This window comes from Emys orbicularis, chromosome 9 (assembly GCF_028017835.1).
Source record: "Emys orbicularis isolate rEmyOrb1 chromosome 9, rEmyOrb1.hap1, whole genome shotgun sequence".
Taxonomy (NCBI): Eukaryota; Metazoa; Chordata; order Testudines; family Emydidae; genus Emys; species Emys orbicularis.
In genome coordinates this window covers 50,436,964-50,455,565 of record NC_088691.1, presented here as the reverse complement: position 1 = coordinate 50,455,565, position 18,602 = coordinate 50,436,964, and the positions used below count along the sequence as shown (strand labels likewise).

At 45.3% G+C, this 18,602-nt stretch overlaps 1 protein-coding gene across 1 annotated transcript in view; it reads left to right on the top strand.

Annotated features, from left to right (window-relative positions):
* The first annotated feature begins 14,936 nt into the window (after nucleotides 1-14,936).
* UBXN7 (UBX domain protein 7) overlaps nucleotides 14,937-18,602 on the top strand; it is a 44,156-nt gene continuing 40,490 nt past the window's right edge. The window contains exon 1 of the mRNA XM_065411134.1: nucleotides 14,937-15,057. Coding sequence (XP_065267206.1) covers nucleotides 14,985-15,057 — 73 coding nt within the window. The 5' untranslated portion in view covers nucleotides 14,937-14,984. The remainder of the gene's footprint in view (nucleotides 15,058-18,602) is intronic.

Below are 18,602 nucleotides of genomic sequence, written 5' to 3'. Positions count from 1 at the left end.
CTGGTTTGCAGGTCAGTTTACTTTTCCTTAAGCCAAAGGGTGGCAGTGGCAATAGAAAGAGAGTGACCCATTTTGTTTGTGCCTCATCTGGAGGTTCAAGTCTGTGTAGCTGCTTCAGAATGATGTCAGGGCCTTGAAGCTGAGAAATATGCACAGTTCAAAGGGAGATTTTTCCTTGGCTAACTGCTTTAAGATCATGAGATCTCATCTACTCCCGGGGCTTCAGCTTCTATTTAAAAAATAACCAAAAATCTACCCCTTGACTCAATCTCTTCCCTTCCACTTCCCATTCAAATTGTCTTTATAAAACTGATCTTTCACTCTAATCCCATCCTCATCTAAAGGTTAAAGGGAGACCTTGCTATATCAGACAGGGTTAGAGGTAGAGGGTGGAGCAGGTCGTGAGAGCTGGAGAAGTGGAGAATGATGGAGTAATGCTTTGGTTGAATGATATCCAGGAATTTTTTGTTAAAGAAAACAGCAAGCCTCTGTGCAGAGAGGGATGGGGAAGGTTGTGCTGGGAAGATGATGTAGGTGGTATTTTTGAAAAGTGCCTAAGTAACTTGGGAACACAAGTCCCACTGACTTTCGGTGGGATCTTTGCTACTAAGTCATTTAAAGTGCTTTTTAAAAATCCCATTAATGAGGAGAGAGGATCAGAGGTAGAGAAGGAAAAGTAAACTTATTGAGAAAGGAAGAGAGCAGAATTGAGAAAAGAATAAAGGGAAGCAAGGCAGAGCAGTTGTAGACATTTCTTTAAAAGTCTTCATCAATATGAGAACAGGAACAGAGCTAAGCAACTTTGTTCTTCTGAAACTCTCCCCTCTAAAGGGAGGGGTCCAAGAGGAGACCCTGTGCTAATTACTGTTGCCAACACTAGATTATATTTTAAGTCTCACAGTATCTGGTGTTTTCTTTTTTAAAGCCATAGCTTGTGGGCTCCTGTGATTGTGAGAATCTCAGCTTACTTTTCATTAATTAAAATAAATAAATAAAATAAATCTGCTAACCCTTATGGTTGCAAAAGAAGGCTTGAAAATGTGACTCCTAAAAGCGCAAAAAGTTATTTTCAAGTCAGTTTCATGACTTTTGGGGTGCTTGACTCATGCTTTTTAAAAACTTGGTTGGCAGTCACATTAGCTTGCTGGATTAAACCCTGTATTGGAGCCCCCTGCCTGCACCCCGCACCCCTCCTGCACCCTGCCCTGAGTACCCTCCTGCACCCCAACCCCCTTCCCTGAGCCCCCTCATACATCCCACACCCCTCCTCTGCCCCAATCCCTTGTCCTGAGCCCCTTCCTGCACACTGCACTCCCTCCCACACCCCAACCCCCTGCCCGGCCCTGCATACAATTTTCCCATCCAGATGTGGCCCTCGGCCCAAAAAGTTTGCCCACCCCTGCCATAGCACCTGCATTCATTGATTAAATACACTTCAGAAGTCATCCTTAAATGATAGTACAGTATTCAAAATTCTGCTATCTTGAATGTCCTCTACCTTGAATGCCTTATGGGCCAAAAGGTTAATCTGAGTGTGACTCTGAATTAGTTTTATTTTCATTTGAAAACTAATTAACAAGACAAAACTATTTCAGTTTATTTTAAAAATGTGTATTTCTAGAATTGGTGCATGTACAGATTACTTAATACGAAGATCTTTCCATCTCAGGGATAACCTGGAGTTGGTTCTGTATTAAAAAAAAAAAAAAGGATCTTCATTAATGTTAAAGCATTTGTTCTCAAGGCTGTCTGTGAGCAAGATGGCCATTCAGTTCTAACTCTCCTGGTGGCCTGCTGCCAAATTGAATTAAAAGACAACTAAAAACATATAAAATACTTTCCAATTGTTACTACTCAAAGTAAACAATTACAGTAGTTGGCACAGGGCTCTTATAGGAGTGTACATGGAAAGTGAATCCTGATTCAGGATTCCAGGAGGAATTGCCTCCAGGTCTGCACTGAAGCATAGCACTCTAGGTACCTGCCTAAAGCCCTAGTTCCTGGAATCCTGAATCAGAGCAGGCTGCGCAGCGGGGACACAAGGACAGTGAAGAAATTTGGCAGCATGTGACCTCCAGAAGAAGAAAGAGGAGCGTCCATGTACCAGCAATGCAGATACAGGTGAGCAACCATTTTCATGTTCTCTCCACAGGTACTAATTTGGAGAGTGGACTAGGTGATACGTCTGAGGGAAGGGAGCAGAAGGAGACTCCACCAATTGGAAGGCATGAGATGCAATGTCCTAGGGATGGGGGTTCCGCGACCACCGCTCCCAAGAGAAGGAGGCAGGTGGTGGTGGTGGTTGGGTACTCCCTCCTCAGGGGGATTGAGTCATCTATCCGCTGTCCTGACCGGGAAAACCGAGAAGTGTGCCCCTTGCTAGGAGCTAGGACTCATGATGTGACGGAGAGACTGCCGAGACTCATCAAGCCCTCGGATCGCTACCCCTTCCAGCTTCTCCACGTGGGCACCAATGATACTGCCAAGAATGACCTTGAGCGGATCACTGCAGACTATGTGGCTCTGGGAAGAAGGATAAAGGAGTTTGAGGTGCAAGTGGTGTTCTCGTCCATCGTCCCTGTGGAAGGAAAAGGCCCGGGTAGAGACCGTCAAATCGTGGAAGTCAACGAATGGCTACACAGGTGGTGTTGGAAAGAAGGCTTTGGATTCTTTGACCATGGGATGGTGTTCCAAGAAGGAGGAATGCTAGACAGAGATGAGCTCCACCTAACGAAGAGAGAGACGAGCATCTTCGCAGGCAGGATGGTTAACCTAGTGAGGAGGGCTTTAAACTAGGCTCAGCAGGGGAAGGAGACCAAAGCCCTGAGTAAGTGGGGAAGTGGGATGCCGGGAGGAAGCATGAGCAGAAGAGCGCAAGAGGGGAGGACTCCTGTCTCATACTGAGAAAGCAGGATGATCAGCGAGTTATCTTAAGTGCCTATACACAAATGCAAGAAGCCTGGGAAAACAAGCAGGGAGAACTGGAAGTCCTGGCACAGTCAAGGAATTATGATGTGATTGGAATAACAGAGACTTGGTGAGATAACTCACATGACTGGAGTACTGTCATGGATGGATATAAACTGTTCAGGAAGGACAGGCAGGGCAGGAAAGGAGGAGTTGCATTATATGTAAGAGAGGCATATGACTGCTCAGAGCTCCAGTATGAAACTGCAGAAAAACCTGAGAGTCTCTGGATTAAGTTTAGAAGTGTGAGCAACAAGAGTGATATTGTTGTGGGAGTCTGCTATAGACCACCAGACCAGGGGGATGAGGTGGACGAGGCTTTCTTCCGGCAACTAACAGAAGTTACTAGATCACAGTCCCTGGTTCTCATGGGAGACTTTAATCACCCCAATATCTGCTGGGTGAGCAATACAGCGGTGCACAGAAAATCCAGGAAGTTTTTGTTAAGTGTAGGGGACAATTTCCTGGTGCAAGTGCTGGAGGAACCACCTAGTGGCAGAGCTCTTCTTGACCTGCTGCTCACAAACCGGGAAGAATTAGTAGGGAAGCAAAAGTGGATGGGAACCTGGGAGGCCGTGACCATGAGATGGTCGAGTTCAGGATCCTGACACAAGGAAGAAAGGAGAGCAGCAGAATACGGACCCTGGACTTCAGAAAAGCAGACTTTGACTCCCTCAGGGAACTGATGGGGCAGGATCCCCTGGGAGAATAACATGAGGGGGAAAGGAGTCCAAGAGAGTTGGCTGTATTTTAAAGAATCCTTATTGAGGTTGCAGGAACAAACCATCCGATGTGTAGAAAGAATAGTAAATATGGCAGGCAACCAGCTTGGCTTAACAGTGAAATCCTTGCTGGTCTTAAACACAAAAAAGAAGCTTACAAGAAGTGGAAGATTGGACAAATGACCAGGGAGGAGTATACAAATATTGCTCAGGCATGCAGGAGTGAAATCAGGAAGGCCAAATCACACTTGGAGTTGCAGCTAGCAAGAGATGTTAAGAGTAACAAGAAGGGTTTCTTCAGGTATATTAGCAACAAGAAGGTGGTCAAGGAAAGTGTGGGCCCCTTACTGAATGAGGGAGGCAACCTAGTGACAGAGGATGTGGAAAAAGCTAATGTACTCAATGCTTTTTTTTTTTGCCTCTGTCTTCACGAACAAGGTCAGCTCCCAGACTACTGCACTGGGCAGCACAGCATGGGGAGGAGGTGACCAGCCCTCTGTGGAGAAAGAAGTGGTTCGGGGCTATTTAGAAAAGCTGGACGAGCACAAATCCATGGGGCCGGATGCGCTGCATCCGAGGGTGCTAAAGGAGTTGACGGATGTGATTGCAGAGCCATTGGCCATTATCTTTGAAAACTCATGGCGATCGGGGGAGGTACCGGATGGCTGGAAAAAGGCTAATGTAGTGCCCATCTTTTAAAAAAGGGAAGGAGGAGGATCCAGGGAACTACAGGCCAGTCAGCCTCACCTCAGTCCCTGGAAAAATCATGGAGCAGGTCCTCAAGGAATCAATTCTGAAGCATTTAGAGGAGAGGAAAGTGATCAGGAACAGTCAGCATGGATTCACCAAGGGCAAGTCATGCCTGACTAACCTAATTGCCTTCTATGAGGAGATAACTGGCCCTGTGGATGAGGGGAAAGCAGTGGACGTGTTATTCCTTGACTTTAGCAAAGCTTTTGATATGGTCTCCCACAGTATTCTTGCCGGCAAGTTAAAGTAGTATGGGCTGGATGAATGGACTATAAGGTAGATAGAAAGCTGGCTAGATTGTCGGGCTCAACGGGTAGTGATCAATGGCTCCATGTCTAGTTGGCAACCGGTATGAAGCGGAGTGCCCCAAGGGTCAGTCCTGGGGCCGGTTTTGTTCAATATCTTCACTAATGATCTGGAGGATGGCGTGGACTGCACCCTCAGCAAGTTTGCAGATGATAGTAAACTGGGAGGAGTGGTAGATATGCTGGAGGGTAGGGATAGGATACAGGGGGACCTAGACAATTTGGAGGATTAGGCAAAAAGAAATCTGATGAGGTTCAACAAGGACAAGTGCAGTGTCTTGCACTTAGGATGGAAGAATCCCATGCACTGCTACAGACTAGGGACCAAATGGCTAGGCAGCAGTTCTGCAGAAAAAGACCTAGGGGTTACAAGTGGATGAGAAGCTGGATATGAGTTAAGTGTGCCCTTGTTGCCAAGAAGGCTAACAGCATTTTGGGCTGTATAAGTAGGGGCATTGCCAGCAGATCGAGGGACGTGATCATTCCCCTCTGTTCGACATTGGTGAGGCATCATCTGGAGTACTGTGTCCAGTTTTGGGCCCCACACTACAAGAAGGATGTGGAAAAATTGGGACGAGTCCAGCGGAGGTCATTGAAAATTATTAGGGGGCTGGAGCACATGACTTATGAGGAGAGACTGAGGGAACTGGGATTGTTTTAGTCTGCAGAAGAGAAGAATGAGGGGGGATTTGATAGCTGCTTTCAACTACCTGAAAAGGGGTTCCAAAGAGGATGGATCTAGACTGTTCTCAGTGGTACCAGATGACAGAACAAGGAGTAAAGGTCTCAAGTTGCAGTAGGGGAAGTTTAGGTTGGATATTAGGAAAAACTATTTCACTAGGAGGGTGGTGAAGCACTGGAATGGGTTACCTAGGGAGGTGGTGGAATCTCCTTCCTTAGAGATTTTTAAGGTCAGTCTTGACAAAGCTCTGGCTGGGATGATTTAGTTGGGGATTGGTCCTGCTTTGAGTAGGGGGTTGGACTAGATGACCTTCTGAGGTTCCTTCCAACCCTGATATTCTATGATTTTATGATTTAATCCGGTGATGAATCTCAAGTTTAATTTTAAAAAAAAATCATAGAATCATAGGACTGGAAGGGACCTCAGGAGGTCATTTAGTCCAGTCCCCTGCACGCACGGCAGGACTAAGTATTATCTAGACCATTCCTGACAGGTGTTTGTCTAACCTTCTCTTAAAAATCTCCAATGATGGAGATTCCATAACGTCACTAGGCAATTTATTCCAGTGCTTAACTTAATGATGGGTTTAGATTTCATGGCTGTTTAAAAAAATATTTTAAAAAACACTTCAAACCATGACCTGGACATCCCATATGCAATGATGTGTGCCTGAGTCTACCCAGGCAGCCTTGAGCAACCACTCTGAGGTGTGAACTGTTCTGAGAGTAACCAACATAAGAATGGCCATACTGGGTCAGACCAATGGTTCATAAAGCCTAGTCTGCTGTCTTCCGACTATCATAGAATCATAGAATTCGAAGGGACCTCGAGAGGTCATCTAGTCCAGTCCCCTGCATTCAAGGCAGGACTAAGTATTATGGTTGGTGTCAGATGCTTCAGAGGGAATGAACAGAACACAGCAGCTATCAAGTGATCCATTCATTGTCATCCAGTCCCAGCTTCTGTCAATCAAAGGTTTAGGGACACTCAAAGCATGGGGTTGCACCCCGACCATCTTGGCTAATAGCCATTGATGGACCTATCCTCCATTAACTTATCTAACTCTTTTTTTGAACCCAGTTATACTTTATGCCTTCACAACATAGAATCCTAGAACTGAGAGGGACCTTGAGAGGTCATCTAGTCCAGTCCCCTGCACCCAAGGCAGGACTAAGTATTATCTAGACTGGGGTGGGCAAATTTTTTGGCCCGAGGGCCACACCGAGGTTGCGCAACTGTATGGAGGGCCGGTTAGGGAAGGCTGTGCCTCCCCAAACAGCCTGGCCCCCATCCCCTATCCACCCCCTCCCACTTCCCACCCCCTGACTGCCCCCCTCAGAACCTCCAACCCATCCAACCCCCTGTGCTCCTTGTCCCCTGACCACCCCCTATCCAACCGCCTTGCTCCCCGACCCCTATCCACATCACTGCCCCCTGACAGCCCCCATGGGACTCCCACCCCCTATCCAACTGCCCTCTGCTCCTCATCCCCTGACCACCCCCTCCCGGGACCCCCTGCCTCTAACTGCCCCCGGGGATCCCACCCCCTTATCCAACCCTCCCTGTCCCCTGACTGCCCTCCGACCCCTATCCACATCCCCGCCCCCTGACAGGTCCCCTGGGACTCCCACTCCCAACCCTCCCTGTTCCCCATCCACTGACCGCCCCACCAGAATCTCCGCCCCATCCAACAGCCCCCTCCTCCCTGACTGCCCACCAGGACCTCCGCTCCCTTCCCCAACCCCCCGCTCCCTACCCCCTTACCAGCAGGAGGAGCTCGCAGCCACGACACCCGGCCAGAGCCAACTGCGCTCCCCATGCTGCCCAGTGGGAGCGGCGGGCCAAAGTGCGGCCCGTGCAGCGGCGTGACTGTGGGGGAGAGGGGACAGCGGGGGAGGGGCCGGGGACTAGGCTCCCTGTCCGGGAGCTCAGGGGCCAGGCAAGATGGTCCCGCGGGCCGTAGTTTGCCCACGTCTGATCTAGACAATCCCTGACAGGTGTTTGTCTAACCTGCTCTTAAAAATCCCCAATGATGGAGATTCCACAACCTCCCTAGGCAATTTATTCCAGTGCTTAACCACTCTTTGACAGTTAGGAAGTTTTTCCCAATGTCCAACCTAAACCCTCCCTTGCTACAATTTAAGCCCATTGTTTCTTATCCTATCCTCAGAGGTTAAGAAGAACAATTTTTCTCCCTCCTCCTTGTAACAACCTTTTATGTACTTGAAAACTGTTATGTCCCCTCTCAGTCTTCTCTTCTCCAGATTAAACAAACCCAATTTTTTTCAATCTTCCCTCATAGATCATATTTTCTAGACCTTTAATAATTTTTGTTGCTCTTCTCTGGACTTTCTCCAATTTGTCCACATCTTTCCTGAAATGTGACACCCAGAACTGGACACAATACTCCAGTTGAGGCCTAATTAGCGCGGAGTAGAGCAGAAGAATTACTTCTCGTGTCTTGCTTACAATACTCCTGCTAATACATCCCAAAATGATATTTGCTTTTTTTGCAACAGCGTTACACTGTTGACTCATATTTAGCTTGTGATCCACGATGACCCCCACATCCCTTTCCGCAATACTCCTTCCTAGGCAGTCATTTCCCATTTTGTATGTATGCAATTGATTGTTCCTTCCTAAGTGGAGTACTTTGCATTTGTCCTTATTGAATTTCATCCTATTTACTTCAGACCATTTCTCCAGTTTGTTCAGATCATTTTGAATTTTAATCCCATCTTCCAAAGCACTTGCAACCCCTCCCAGCTTGGTATCCTCCCCAAACTTTATAAGTGTACTCTCTATGCCATTATCTAAATCATTGATGAAGATATTGAACAGAACCGGACCCAGAACCGATCCCTATGGGACCCACTCGATATGCCCTTCCAGCCTGACTGTGAACCACTGATAACTACTCTTTGGGAACGATTTTCCAGCCAGTTATGCACCCACCTTATAGTAGCTCCAGCTAGGTTGCATTTCCCTAGTTTGTTTATGAGAAGGTCATATGAGACAGTATCAAAAGCCTTAGTAAAGTCAAGATATACCACATCTACTGCTTCCCCCCTATCCACAAGGCTTGTTACCCTGTCAAAGAAAGCTATCAGGTTGGTTTGACACAATTTGTTCTTGACAAATGCATGCTGACTGTTATTTATCACTGTATTATCTTCTAGGTGTTTGCAAATTGATTGCTTAATTATTTGCTCCATTATCTTTCCGGCTACAGAAGTTAAGCTGACTGGTCTGTAATTCCCTGGGTTGTCCTTATTTCCCTTTTTATAGATGGGCACTATATTTGCCCTTTTCCAATTTTCCCATCCTCCATGACTTTTCAAAGTTAAGTGCTAATGGCTCAGATATCTCCTCAGTCAGCTCCTTGAGTATTCTAGGATGCATAACATCAGGCCCTGCTGATTTGAAGACATCTAACTTGTCTAAGTAATTTTTGACTTGCTCTTCCCCTATTTTAGACTCTGATCCTACCTCATTTTCACTGGCATTCACAATGTTAGATGTCCAATTGCCACCAACCTTCTTGGTGAAAACCGAAACAAGTTATTTAGCACCTCTGCCATTTCCACATTTTCTGTTATTGTCTTTCCCCCCTCACTGAGTAATGGGCCTACTATGTCCTTGGTCTTCCTCTTGCTTCTAATGTATTTGTAGAATGTTTTCTTGTTTCCTTTTATGTCCCTAGCTAGTTTGATCTCATTTTGTGCCTTAGCTTTTCTAATTTTGTCCCTACATACTTGTGTTATTTATTTATATTCATCCTTTGTAATTTGACCGAGTTTCCACTTTTTGTAGGACTCTTTTTTGAGGTTTAGATCACTGAAGATCTCCTGGTTAAGCCACGGTGGTCTCTTGCCATACTTCCTATCTTTCCGATAGGAAAGTGGGAAGGTAGTGGGAAGATACTTCCTATCTTTCCTATGCAGGTAGGCAAGCAGAACTTCAGAGTCTCAATGCGTGGATGAGACGATGGTGTAGAGAGGAGGGGTTTAGATTTATTAGAACTGGGGAAACTTTTGGGATGGGGGAGCCTATACAGGAAGGATGGGCTCCACCTAAACCAAAGTGGATCCAGACTGCTGGCACTTAACATTAAAAAGGTTGCTGAGCAGTTTTTAAACTAAGAGATGGGTGAAAGCCGATTGCTGCAGCGGAGCACGTGGATCGGACAGAGACTTCTCTTAGAGGAGAATCTATTGATAGAGATTCTCTAGGTTTTAATCAGGAGGAGAGGATGGAAGAGGATAAAGTATGGGCCAGATCAGACAAGAAACATTCACATAAGAATCTGACACATCAGAAAAGGGCAGACAAATAAACAGTGACAAGTTTTGAAAGTGCTTGTACACAAATGCTAGAAGTCTATATAATAAGATGGGTGAACTAGAGTGCCTCGTGTTAGAGGATATTGATATAATAGACATCACAGAAACCTGGTGGAGTGGGGACAATCAATGGGACACAATCATTCCGGGGTACAAAATATATCGGAAGGACAGAACAGGTCGTGCGGGGGAGGGAGGGACAATCGAGATACAAAAGGAGCACTTAAAGACGATAGTCATTGCGGAGAAACTAAATGAATTCTTTGCTTCAGTCTTCACGGCTAAGGATGTTAGGGAGATTCCCAAACCTGAGCCGTCCTTTGTAGGTGACAAATCTGAGGAATTGTCACAGATTGAAGTGTCACTAGAGGAGGTTTTGGAATTAATTGATAAACTTAACAATAACAAGTCACCGGGACCAGATGGCATTCACCCAGGAGTTCTGAAAGAACTCAAATGTGAAATTGCGGAACTATTAACTATGGTTTGTAACCTGTCCTTTAAATCAGCTTCTGTACCCAATGACTGACTGGAAGATAGCTAATGTAATGCCAGTATTTAAAAAGGGCTCTAGAGGTGATCCCGGCAATTACAGACCGGTAAGTCTAACGTCAGTACCGGGCAAATTAGTTGAAACAATAGTAAAGAATAAAATTGTCAGACACATAGAAGAACATAAATTATTGGGCAAAAGTCAACATGGTTTCTGTAAAGGGAAATCATGTCTTACTAATCTATTAGAATTCTTTGAAGGGGTCAACAAACATGTGGACAAGGGGGAATCCAGTGGACATAGTGTACTTAGATTTCCAGAAAGCCTTTGACAAGGTCCCTCACAAAAGGCTCTTACTTAAATTAAGCTGTCTTAATTTAACAAGATAAGAGGGAAGATCCTTTTATAAATTGAGAACTGGTTAAAAGCCAGGGAACAAAGGGTAGGAATAAATGGTAAATTTTCAGAATGGAGAGGAATAACTAGTGGTGTTCCGCAAGGGTCAGTCCTAGGACCAATCCTATTCAACTTATTAATAAATGATCTGGAGAAAGGGGTAAAAAGTGAGGTGGCAAAGTTTGCAGATGATACTAAACTGCTCAAGATAGTTAAGACCAAAGCAGACGGTGAAGAACTTCAAAAAGATCTCACAAATCTAAGTGATTGGGCAACAAAATGGCAAATGAAATTTAATGTGGATAAATGTAAAGTAATGCACGTTGGAAAAAATAACCCCAACTATACATACAATATGATGGGGGCTAATTTAGCTACAACGAATCAGGAGAAAGATCTTGGAGTCATCACGGATAATTCTCTGAAGACATCATGCAGTGTGCAGAGGCGGTCAAAAAAGCAAACAGGATGTTAGGAGTCATTAAAAAGGGGATAGTGGTGTGGAGAAAGTGAATAAGGAAAAGTTATTTACTTGTTCCAATAATATAAGAACTAGGGGCCACCAAATGAAATTAATGGGCAGTGGGTTTAAAACAAAAGGAAGTCTTCACACAGCACACAGTCAACCTGTGGAACTCCTTGCCAGAGGAGGTTGTGAAGGCTAGGACTATAATAGGGTTTAAAAGAGAACTAGATAAATTCATGAAGGTTAAGTCCATTAATGGCTATTAGCCAGGATGGATAAGGAATGGTGTCCCTAGCCTCTGTTTATCAGAGGGTGGAGATGGATGGCAGGAGAGAGATCACTTGATTATTACCTGTTAGGTTCACTCCCTCTGAGACACCTGGCATTGGTCACTGTCAGTAGACAGGATACTGGGCTGGGTGGACCTTTGGTCTGACCCAGTATGGCCGTTCTTATGTGGGATAGTTTGCTCTTTTGCCCTTAATAATGTTTCTTTGAAAAACTGCCAACTGTCTTCAATTGTTTTTCCCCTTAGACTTGCTTCCCATGGGATTTTACCTACCAACTCCCTGAGTTTGCTAAAGTCTGCCTTCTTGAAATCCATTGTCTTTATTGTGCTGTTCTCTCTCCTACCATTTCTTAGAATCATGAACTCTACCATTTCATGATCACGTTCACCCAAGTTGCCTTCCACTTTCAAATTCTCAACTAGTTCTTTCCTATTTGTCAAAATCAAATCTAGAATATCCCCTGGCAATGAGTTCCACAGGTTGACTGTGCATTGTGTGAAGAAGTACTTCCTTATGTTTGTTTTAAACCTGCTGCCTATTAATTTCATAGGGTATCCTGGGGTTCTTGTGTTATGTGAAGGAATACATAACACTCCCTTATTCACTTTCTCCAACCCATTCATGATTTTATAGACCTCTATCATATCCTTCCTTAATCATTTCATTTCTAAGCTGAACAGTCCCAGTCTTTTAAATCTCTCTTCATATGAAAGCTGTTCTAGATCCCTAATCGTTTTGTTGCCCTCTGTACTTTCTCCAATTCTAATATATATATATATATATATATATATATATATATATATATATATATATATATATATATATATATATATTTTGAGATGGGGCAAGCAGAACTGTTGGTGTACCATGGATTTATATAGTGGCATTACATTTTATCTGTTTCCTAATGGTTCTTAACATTGTTAGCGTTTTTTGACTGCCGCTGCACATTTTGAGTGGATGTTTTCAGAGAGCTATCCATGATGACTCCAAGATCTTTTTCTTGAGTGTTAACAGCTAATTTTGATACCGGTATCTTGCCTGTATATTGGGATTATGTTTTCAATGTGCGTTACTTTGCATTTATCAACATTTAATTTCCTCTGCCATTTTCTTGCTTACTCACCCCATTTTGTGAGATCCCTTTGTAACTCATCGCAGTCAGCTTTGGACTTTACTATCTTGAATATTTTTGTATCATCTGCAAACTTTGCCACCCCAGTGTTTATTCCCTTTTCCTGATAATTTTTGAATATGTTGAACAGCACAGGTCCCACTACAAATCCTTGGGAAACCCCACTATTTACCCGTTCACTGTGTAAACTGACAATTTAATTCCTATCTTTTAACCAATTACTGAGTCATGAGAGGACCTTCCCTCTTATCCCATGACTGCTTACTTTGCTTAAGAGCCTTTGGTGTGGGATCATGTCAAAGGCTTTCTGAATGTCCAAGTACACTATATCAACTGAATCACCCTTGTCCACATGCTTGTTGACCCTCTCAAAGAATTCTAATAGATTGGTAAGGTATGATTTCCCTTTACAAAAACCATGTTGACTCTTCCCCATCATTGCTAGGAAAATTGTGGAATCCCCATCCTTTGAAGTTTTTAAGAACAAGTTAGACAAACACCTGTCAGGGATGGTCTAGGTAAACTTGGTCCTTCCTCATCACAGGGACATGTACGAGATGACCTCTTGAGGTCCCTTCCATCCGTCTCTATAATATTATGTTAATCTATGTGTCTGATAATTCTGTTCTTTACTATAGCTTAAACCAATTTGCCTGGTACTGAAGTAAGGCTTACTGGCCTGTCACTGCCAGGATTGCTTCTGGAGCCTTCTTTAAAAATCACTGTTACGTTAGCTATCCTTGAGTCATATGGTACAGAGGCTGATTTAAGGAATAGGTTACATACAATAGGTAGTAGTTCTGCAATTTCATTTTTGAGTTCCTTCAGAACTCTTAGGTGAATACCATGTGATCCTGCTTTTTCTCAATTTGTTACAAAACCTCCTCTATTGACACCTCAATCTAAGAGAGTGCCTCAGATTTGTCACCTAAAAAGAATGGCTTAGGTGTGGGAATCTCCCTTACATCCTCTGCAGTGAAGACTCATGCAAAGAATTCATTTAGCTTCTCTGCAACAGTCTTGTCTTCCTTGAGTGGTCCTTGAATACCTTGATCATCTAGTGGACCCAGATTGTTTGGTAGGCTTCCCACTTCTAATGTACTTGATTATTTTATTTTTTGCTGTTTGTGTCTTTTGCTATTTGCTCTTCACATTCTTTTTTGACCTGCCTAATTACACTTTTACATTTGCCAAAGTTTATGCTCCTTTCTATTTTCTGCAGCAGGATTTGACTTCCAATTTTTAAAGGATGCCTGTTTGCCTTTAACCACCTCTTTAGTCTGCTGATTAGCCAGCGTAGCAATTTTTTGGTCCTATTTTTTATTATTTTAAGTATACGTTTAGTTTGAACCTCCACTGTGGCATTTAAGTCTGTTCCATGCAGCTTGCAGGCATTTCATTTTTGTGACTGTTCCTTTTAATTTCCGTTTAACTAGCTTCCTCATTTTTGGTAAGTTCCTCTCTTTGAAGTTAAAAAATGCTACTGGCGTGGGTTTCTTTGGTATTTTTTTCCCTACCCTTTTTAATGATGCTAAAATTTAATTACAGTGTGGTCTCTGTGACATCTACTTGCATCTACAGGAAGCATCGGAGAAGTCTGAATTACCCCATTCATATGCCTGGTGTGTTGACAGAATGCTTACTGGCACTGGACTTCCCACCGTTACTGCAGGGGAGTGGTGGGGTGGTTGAAGCCCAACTACTGCCTTCCTAGCACCAGACTCAGTATGGGCGTGGCGTGGCATGAGCAGCCTGCTCACAGAACGGTGGTGATAGATCCCCTCTGGGTAGCTCTAGTATAGCTGGTCAGCTTCTAGCCATCATGCCACCACTTCTCATTAATATATAATGCGTTGCATGATACATGCTGCTTTTCATAAAGCCCCTGCTCTTGGAGTCATGGGAACAGGAGAGATCGTTTAAAAAAAAAAAAAGCATTTTCTAGCCTGCCTCGTTGCATGAAGAAAGGGTGCCTAGCTGGTGCAGTCACAAAGGGCTCAGCCCCTGCTGGCCCACTTAAAGAACCACATGTTATTTCTTTAAAAAACCCTCCTGATTTTCTAGCTAATCTTATGAGGGCAGCAGCCTGACTCCTGACTTTTTAGTGCCTGTCCCAAGGAGGGACATGGCAGCAGCAGGGGCTGTCAGTGCCTGGGCCTTGGTGGAGGGGGCAGGGCTAGGGCCCTCACTTTGGTCCTAGGCACCGCCCAGCGCTGGGGGGAGGGGACAGTAGCATCCCGCCCCTGAGGGGGCGGGGAAGTGGGTGGAGCAACCGCGGTCCCCAATAAAGCTTGACATTGAAATTGAAAGCGCCTCCCTGGTGGCGAGCGAGGGGAAGGGGCGTTCGGTCGGGCGGCTGGCTGGCTATGCGCCTGCGCACAGCAGCCGGGCAGGTGGCTGGTGTGTTGTTGTTCGGCGGCGGTGGCGGCGGCAAGATGGCGGCGCACGGGGGCTCTGTGGCCTCCTCGGCGCTCAAAGGGTTAATTCAGCAGTTCACCGCCATCACGGGTGAGACGCACGGAAGCCGGGGGTGTGGGCCACCGGGGCCCCGCGGGGGAGCTGTGCACGTCCTGTAGCCCCAGTATCGGGGGAGCGGTGCAGGGGCAGCACCGGCGGGCTGGGCCCCGCTGCTCTAGTCCAGCTCCGAGCGTAGGCGGCCTGGGCCAGCGGCGGCTTCCGGCCGGGGGGCGCGGGCTGTGCCCGGCGGATCGGCGCTGGCACGGAGGCTCCTGGCTGAGGGGATGTGGGGTTCCCCATCCTCCCGAAGGCAGGCCAGGCCAGGGGCTGCCTCGTTTCTCTGTGACCTTCGGGGGGCGGCCCCGGCCCTGCTCTCCCGGCAAAGTCCCTGCCCAAGAAAGGGCGCTCAGGCATCCCACCGGGCAGGCGAGCCGCCGCCCGGCCTGTGTCTGCGGCACAGAGCCCGGGAGCCGGGTGGGCGGGCGGACATGCGGGAGGGGACAGGCTGCCGGGGAGCTGGGGGTCTGGCAAGGAATCACTGTTTGCTGTACGGGTGACACTCCAACGCTGTCAGATGCTCTTCTTTTTCCTCCATCGCCAGGACAGGTGCTCCTTGTACTCAACAGAGACCACAAGATGCATCAGTCTTCCTCCTCCTGCTTCCCCCAGTGTAACTGAAGTTCTGTATGCTTGAGTAATTAGTGGGCAGCAGATTCTGGTGTAACATGATCTGTGGAAGTAATCTATTAGTGCATTGAAATGATGATCCGTTTTGTCGGTATATATTTCCCCACCGTTCTTACAAATGGCACTGGATTGCTCCCAATGAAAATTCTTTGTTTGGTTTATCTTGAGCACTTGATACAACTTGTGCATAGTCTGTTTCATTATAGCTTCCTCTATTTGTGTGCCTTCACACCACAACAGAGGAGGGAAGGGTTTTAAAAGATAGGAAAATATGGCTGTCAAACTATAAAATCGTCAGAGTGACTTGGTGAGTGCAATAAGTGGAACTACTAAGTTTCTTGTTATAACTAATTATTAAAAGGGATACAACCTGGAATTTAGTCAGGTATGATTGGCTCAAAATCTAGGTTAACGATATTGGAGATGTTAAGTAGCTAGTAAACTAACAGGGATACACGTTAGCCTGTACCCTGGGGAATTCTTAGTAAGTCAGTTCTTTGTAAATCGCAAATAGTTGTTTTTAATCCTCTCAGAGAGAGTACAATATCTTATGGCTCTGCTGGGCCCCACTAATGAAGAATGAGAAGAAAGTCGTTTAGTATATTTCTGCTGTAGGAAACCGAGAACTGACTTTTTTTTGTTGCTCACCAAGAAGAGTGGCTGTAAGAAATTGGAAAAAATACACACAAGAGCTACAATGAAACTAGATGACTTTTTGGTTCACATTTCAGTGTTTGCAGTGCTCATTTCAAGGCAGATGCAACATTAAATATTTTGTAAAGAAAGTAAAGCTGGTTTTAGAGCATTTATTAATTGTAGAACATTAGTGCAGACACACTGGTTCTAGACCAGAGGTTCTCAGGACAAATTTTTTGGTGGCGTCAGAGTGCGGCCACCAACCCTTACTGGTGGTCGCTCTCACACTTTTTCTTAAAATACTTAATTATCTTTAGGAAAAACAAATAAATATGCACATATACGTGTCCAAATCATTGTAATTTATTTATTGCTAGCTAGTAAGTCTGCTGTGAAAAGTGATACTTGTATGTTTGTTAATATCACTTTTCACAGCAGCCTTACTTAGCCCTCCCAAGCCTAGGGACAAATTAAGCCCTGGATGGGGGATCAGGGAGGCAGTGTGGGGCTGGAGCCTGAAGCCCCGTGGCCAGAGCCCGAAGCCCCGCATCCGGAGTCTGGGGCCTGCTGCTGCACAGCTGGAGCCTGGGGATGGAGCCTGAAGCCCCTTGGCTGGACCCTGCGGCCCCGCCACCCCAGGGCTGAAGTCCAAAGCCTGAGCCCCATCGCCCCTGGGAAGGTGGGGAACTCACCGGCTGCCTGGTCCTCCCGCATTGTGACCCAGATATCTCCAGAAGAGTCAGGACCCAACCCTGCTGGCAGCCCCAGCAGCCAACACCAAGGCGGTGCATCGAGGCGCAACAGGGAGAGGGAAGGGGCCGCTACTTTGCCTCCTCCCCCCCAATCACAGCCCAGGAGACTGTGGCTGCAAGAAAAGCCCCTGGTGGCCTCGTGCGGCTATGGTGGCCGCATTTGAGAAATGCTGTTCTAGACAACTTTTGTCTTCTACAAGCAATGATAGGTTTTGAATAGCAGAGACCTGAAAATGGCAACGTCCTTGCAGCTGCGAGTGACTGCACATAACTATATGGGAGTTGTAGGATGATGTGGTCATTTCAAAGTGTAAAAATGTTTGAGCATTGCTGATATAACGGCAATAAAATGTAATGGGCATTTTTATAACAAATTGTGATTACAGTTTAAAGAAATTAGACGTCGTTTCCATACTTTTACCTAATTATCTCTGATAACTAGTTTGCTTTTGTATTTATTCACCATTTTAATTAAGGCCTCAAAATAGAGTTGACTTCTATCAAGATTGTTGCTACTTCTCTTGGCAAATTGTCTTTGGAAAGTTGCTCTGTCAGACAAGCTGACATTGTCTGTGACTTAATGTAATAGCATAGGTCATTCAAAGTCACTTTATCCCAGTGGTTCTCAAACTTTTGTATTGGTGACCCCTTTCACATAGCAAACCTCTGAGTGTACCCCCTTTATACATTTAAAACACTTTTTAAATATATTTAACACCATTATAAATACTGGAGGCAAAGCAGGGTTTGGGGTGGAGGCTGACAGCTCGTAACCTCCTATGTAATAACTTCCTGACCCTCTGAGGGGGTCCCAAGCCCCAGTTTGAGAACCCCTGCTTTATCCAGACATTTTCCAGCCCTTGAAGTGTTTCATTTGCTGGCTGGGCTGTTCTGACTAGAGCTTCCCAGGAAATCTAGTGTTGCCAAATATAGGTTGAGTGACTAAGATAAAATGGGTTTAGGCCAAGGTGGCTTAATTTACTACAACTCTAATTTTATACAATATAATCTTCTTTTCGTTGTTGGATGGTATTTGGACACTTAAACTAATCATGAGTACAAAAGCTACCCCCAAGGCTAACTCCATTGAATTCTGCCTCTGTAACTCACTAACTGCCTTCACCTACAGTGACCTGAAGAAGAGCTCTGTGTAATCTTGAAAGCTTCTCTCTTTCACCAACAGAAGTTGGTCCAATAAAAGCTAGTACCTCACTCAATTTGTCTCTCTAATATCCTGGTACTAACATGACTATGACAACACTGTCCCTCTGTGGGATGGAGAACTCACACTTGTGCTCTGATAGGTAGACTGTTAGGGAAAATAAATTCCCCAGATGACAGTGCTCTATGGCATTACTAACTTTGGGATACTCGGCCTGGAGGGGAAAGGTCTTTTGATGTAGAGAAGGAGGTGGTACTGCGAGTCAATGTTGTTACTCGTATCCATGAACAGTAATGGATACGGTAAGACACTGAGACTGGGAACCGTTTTAATAAATGGACATGTATCAACATGTAAAC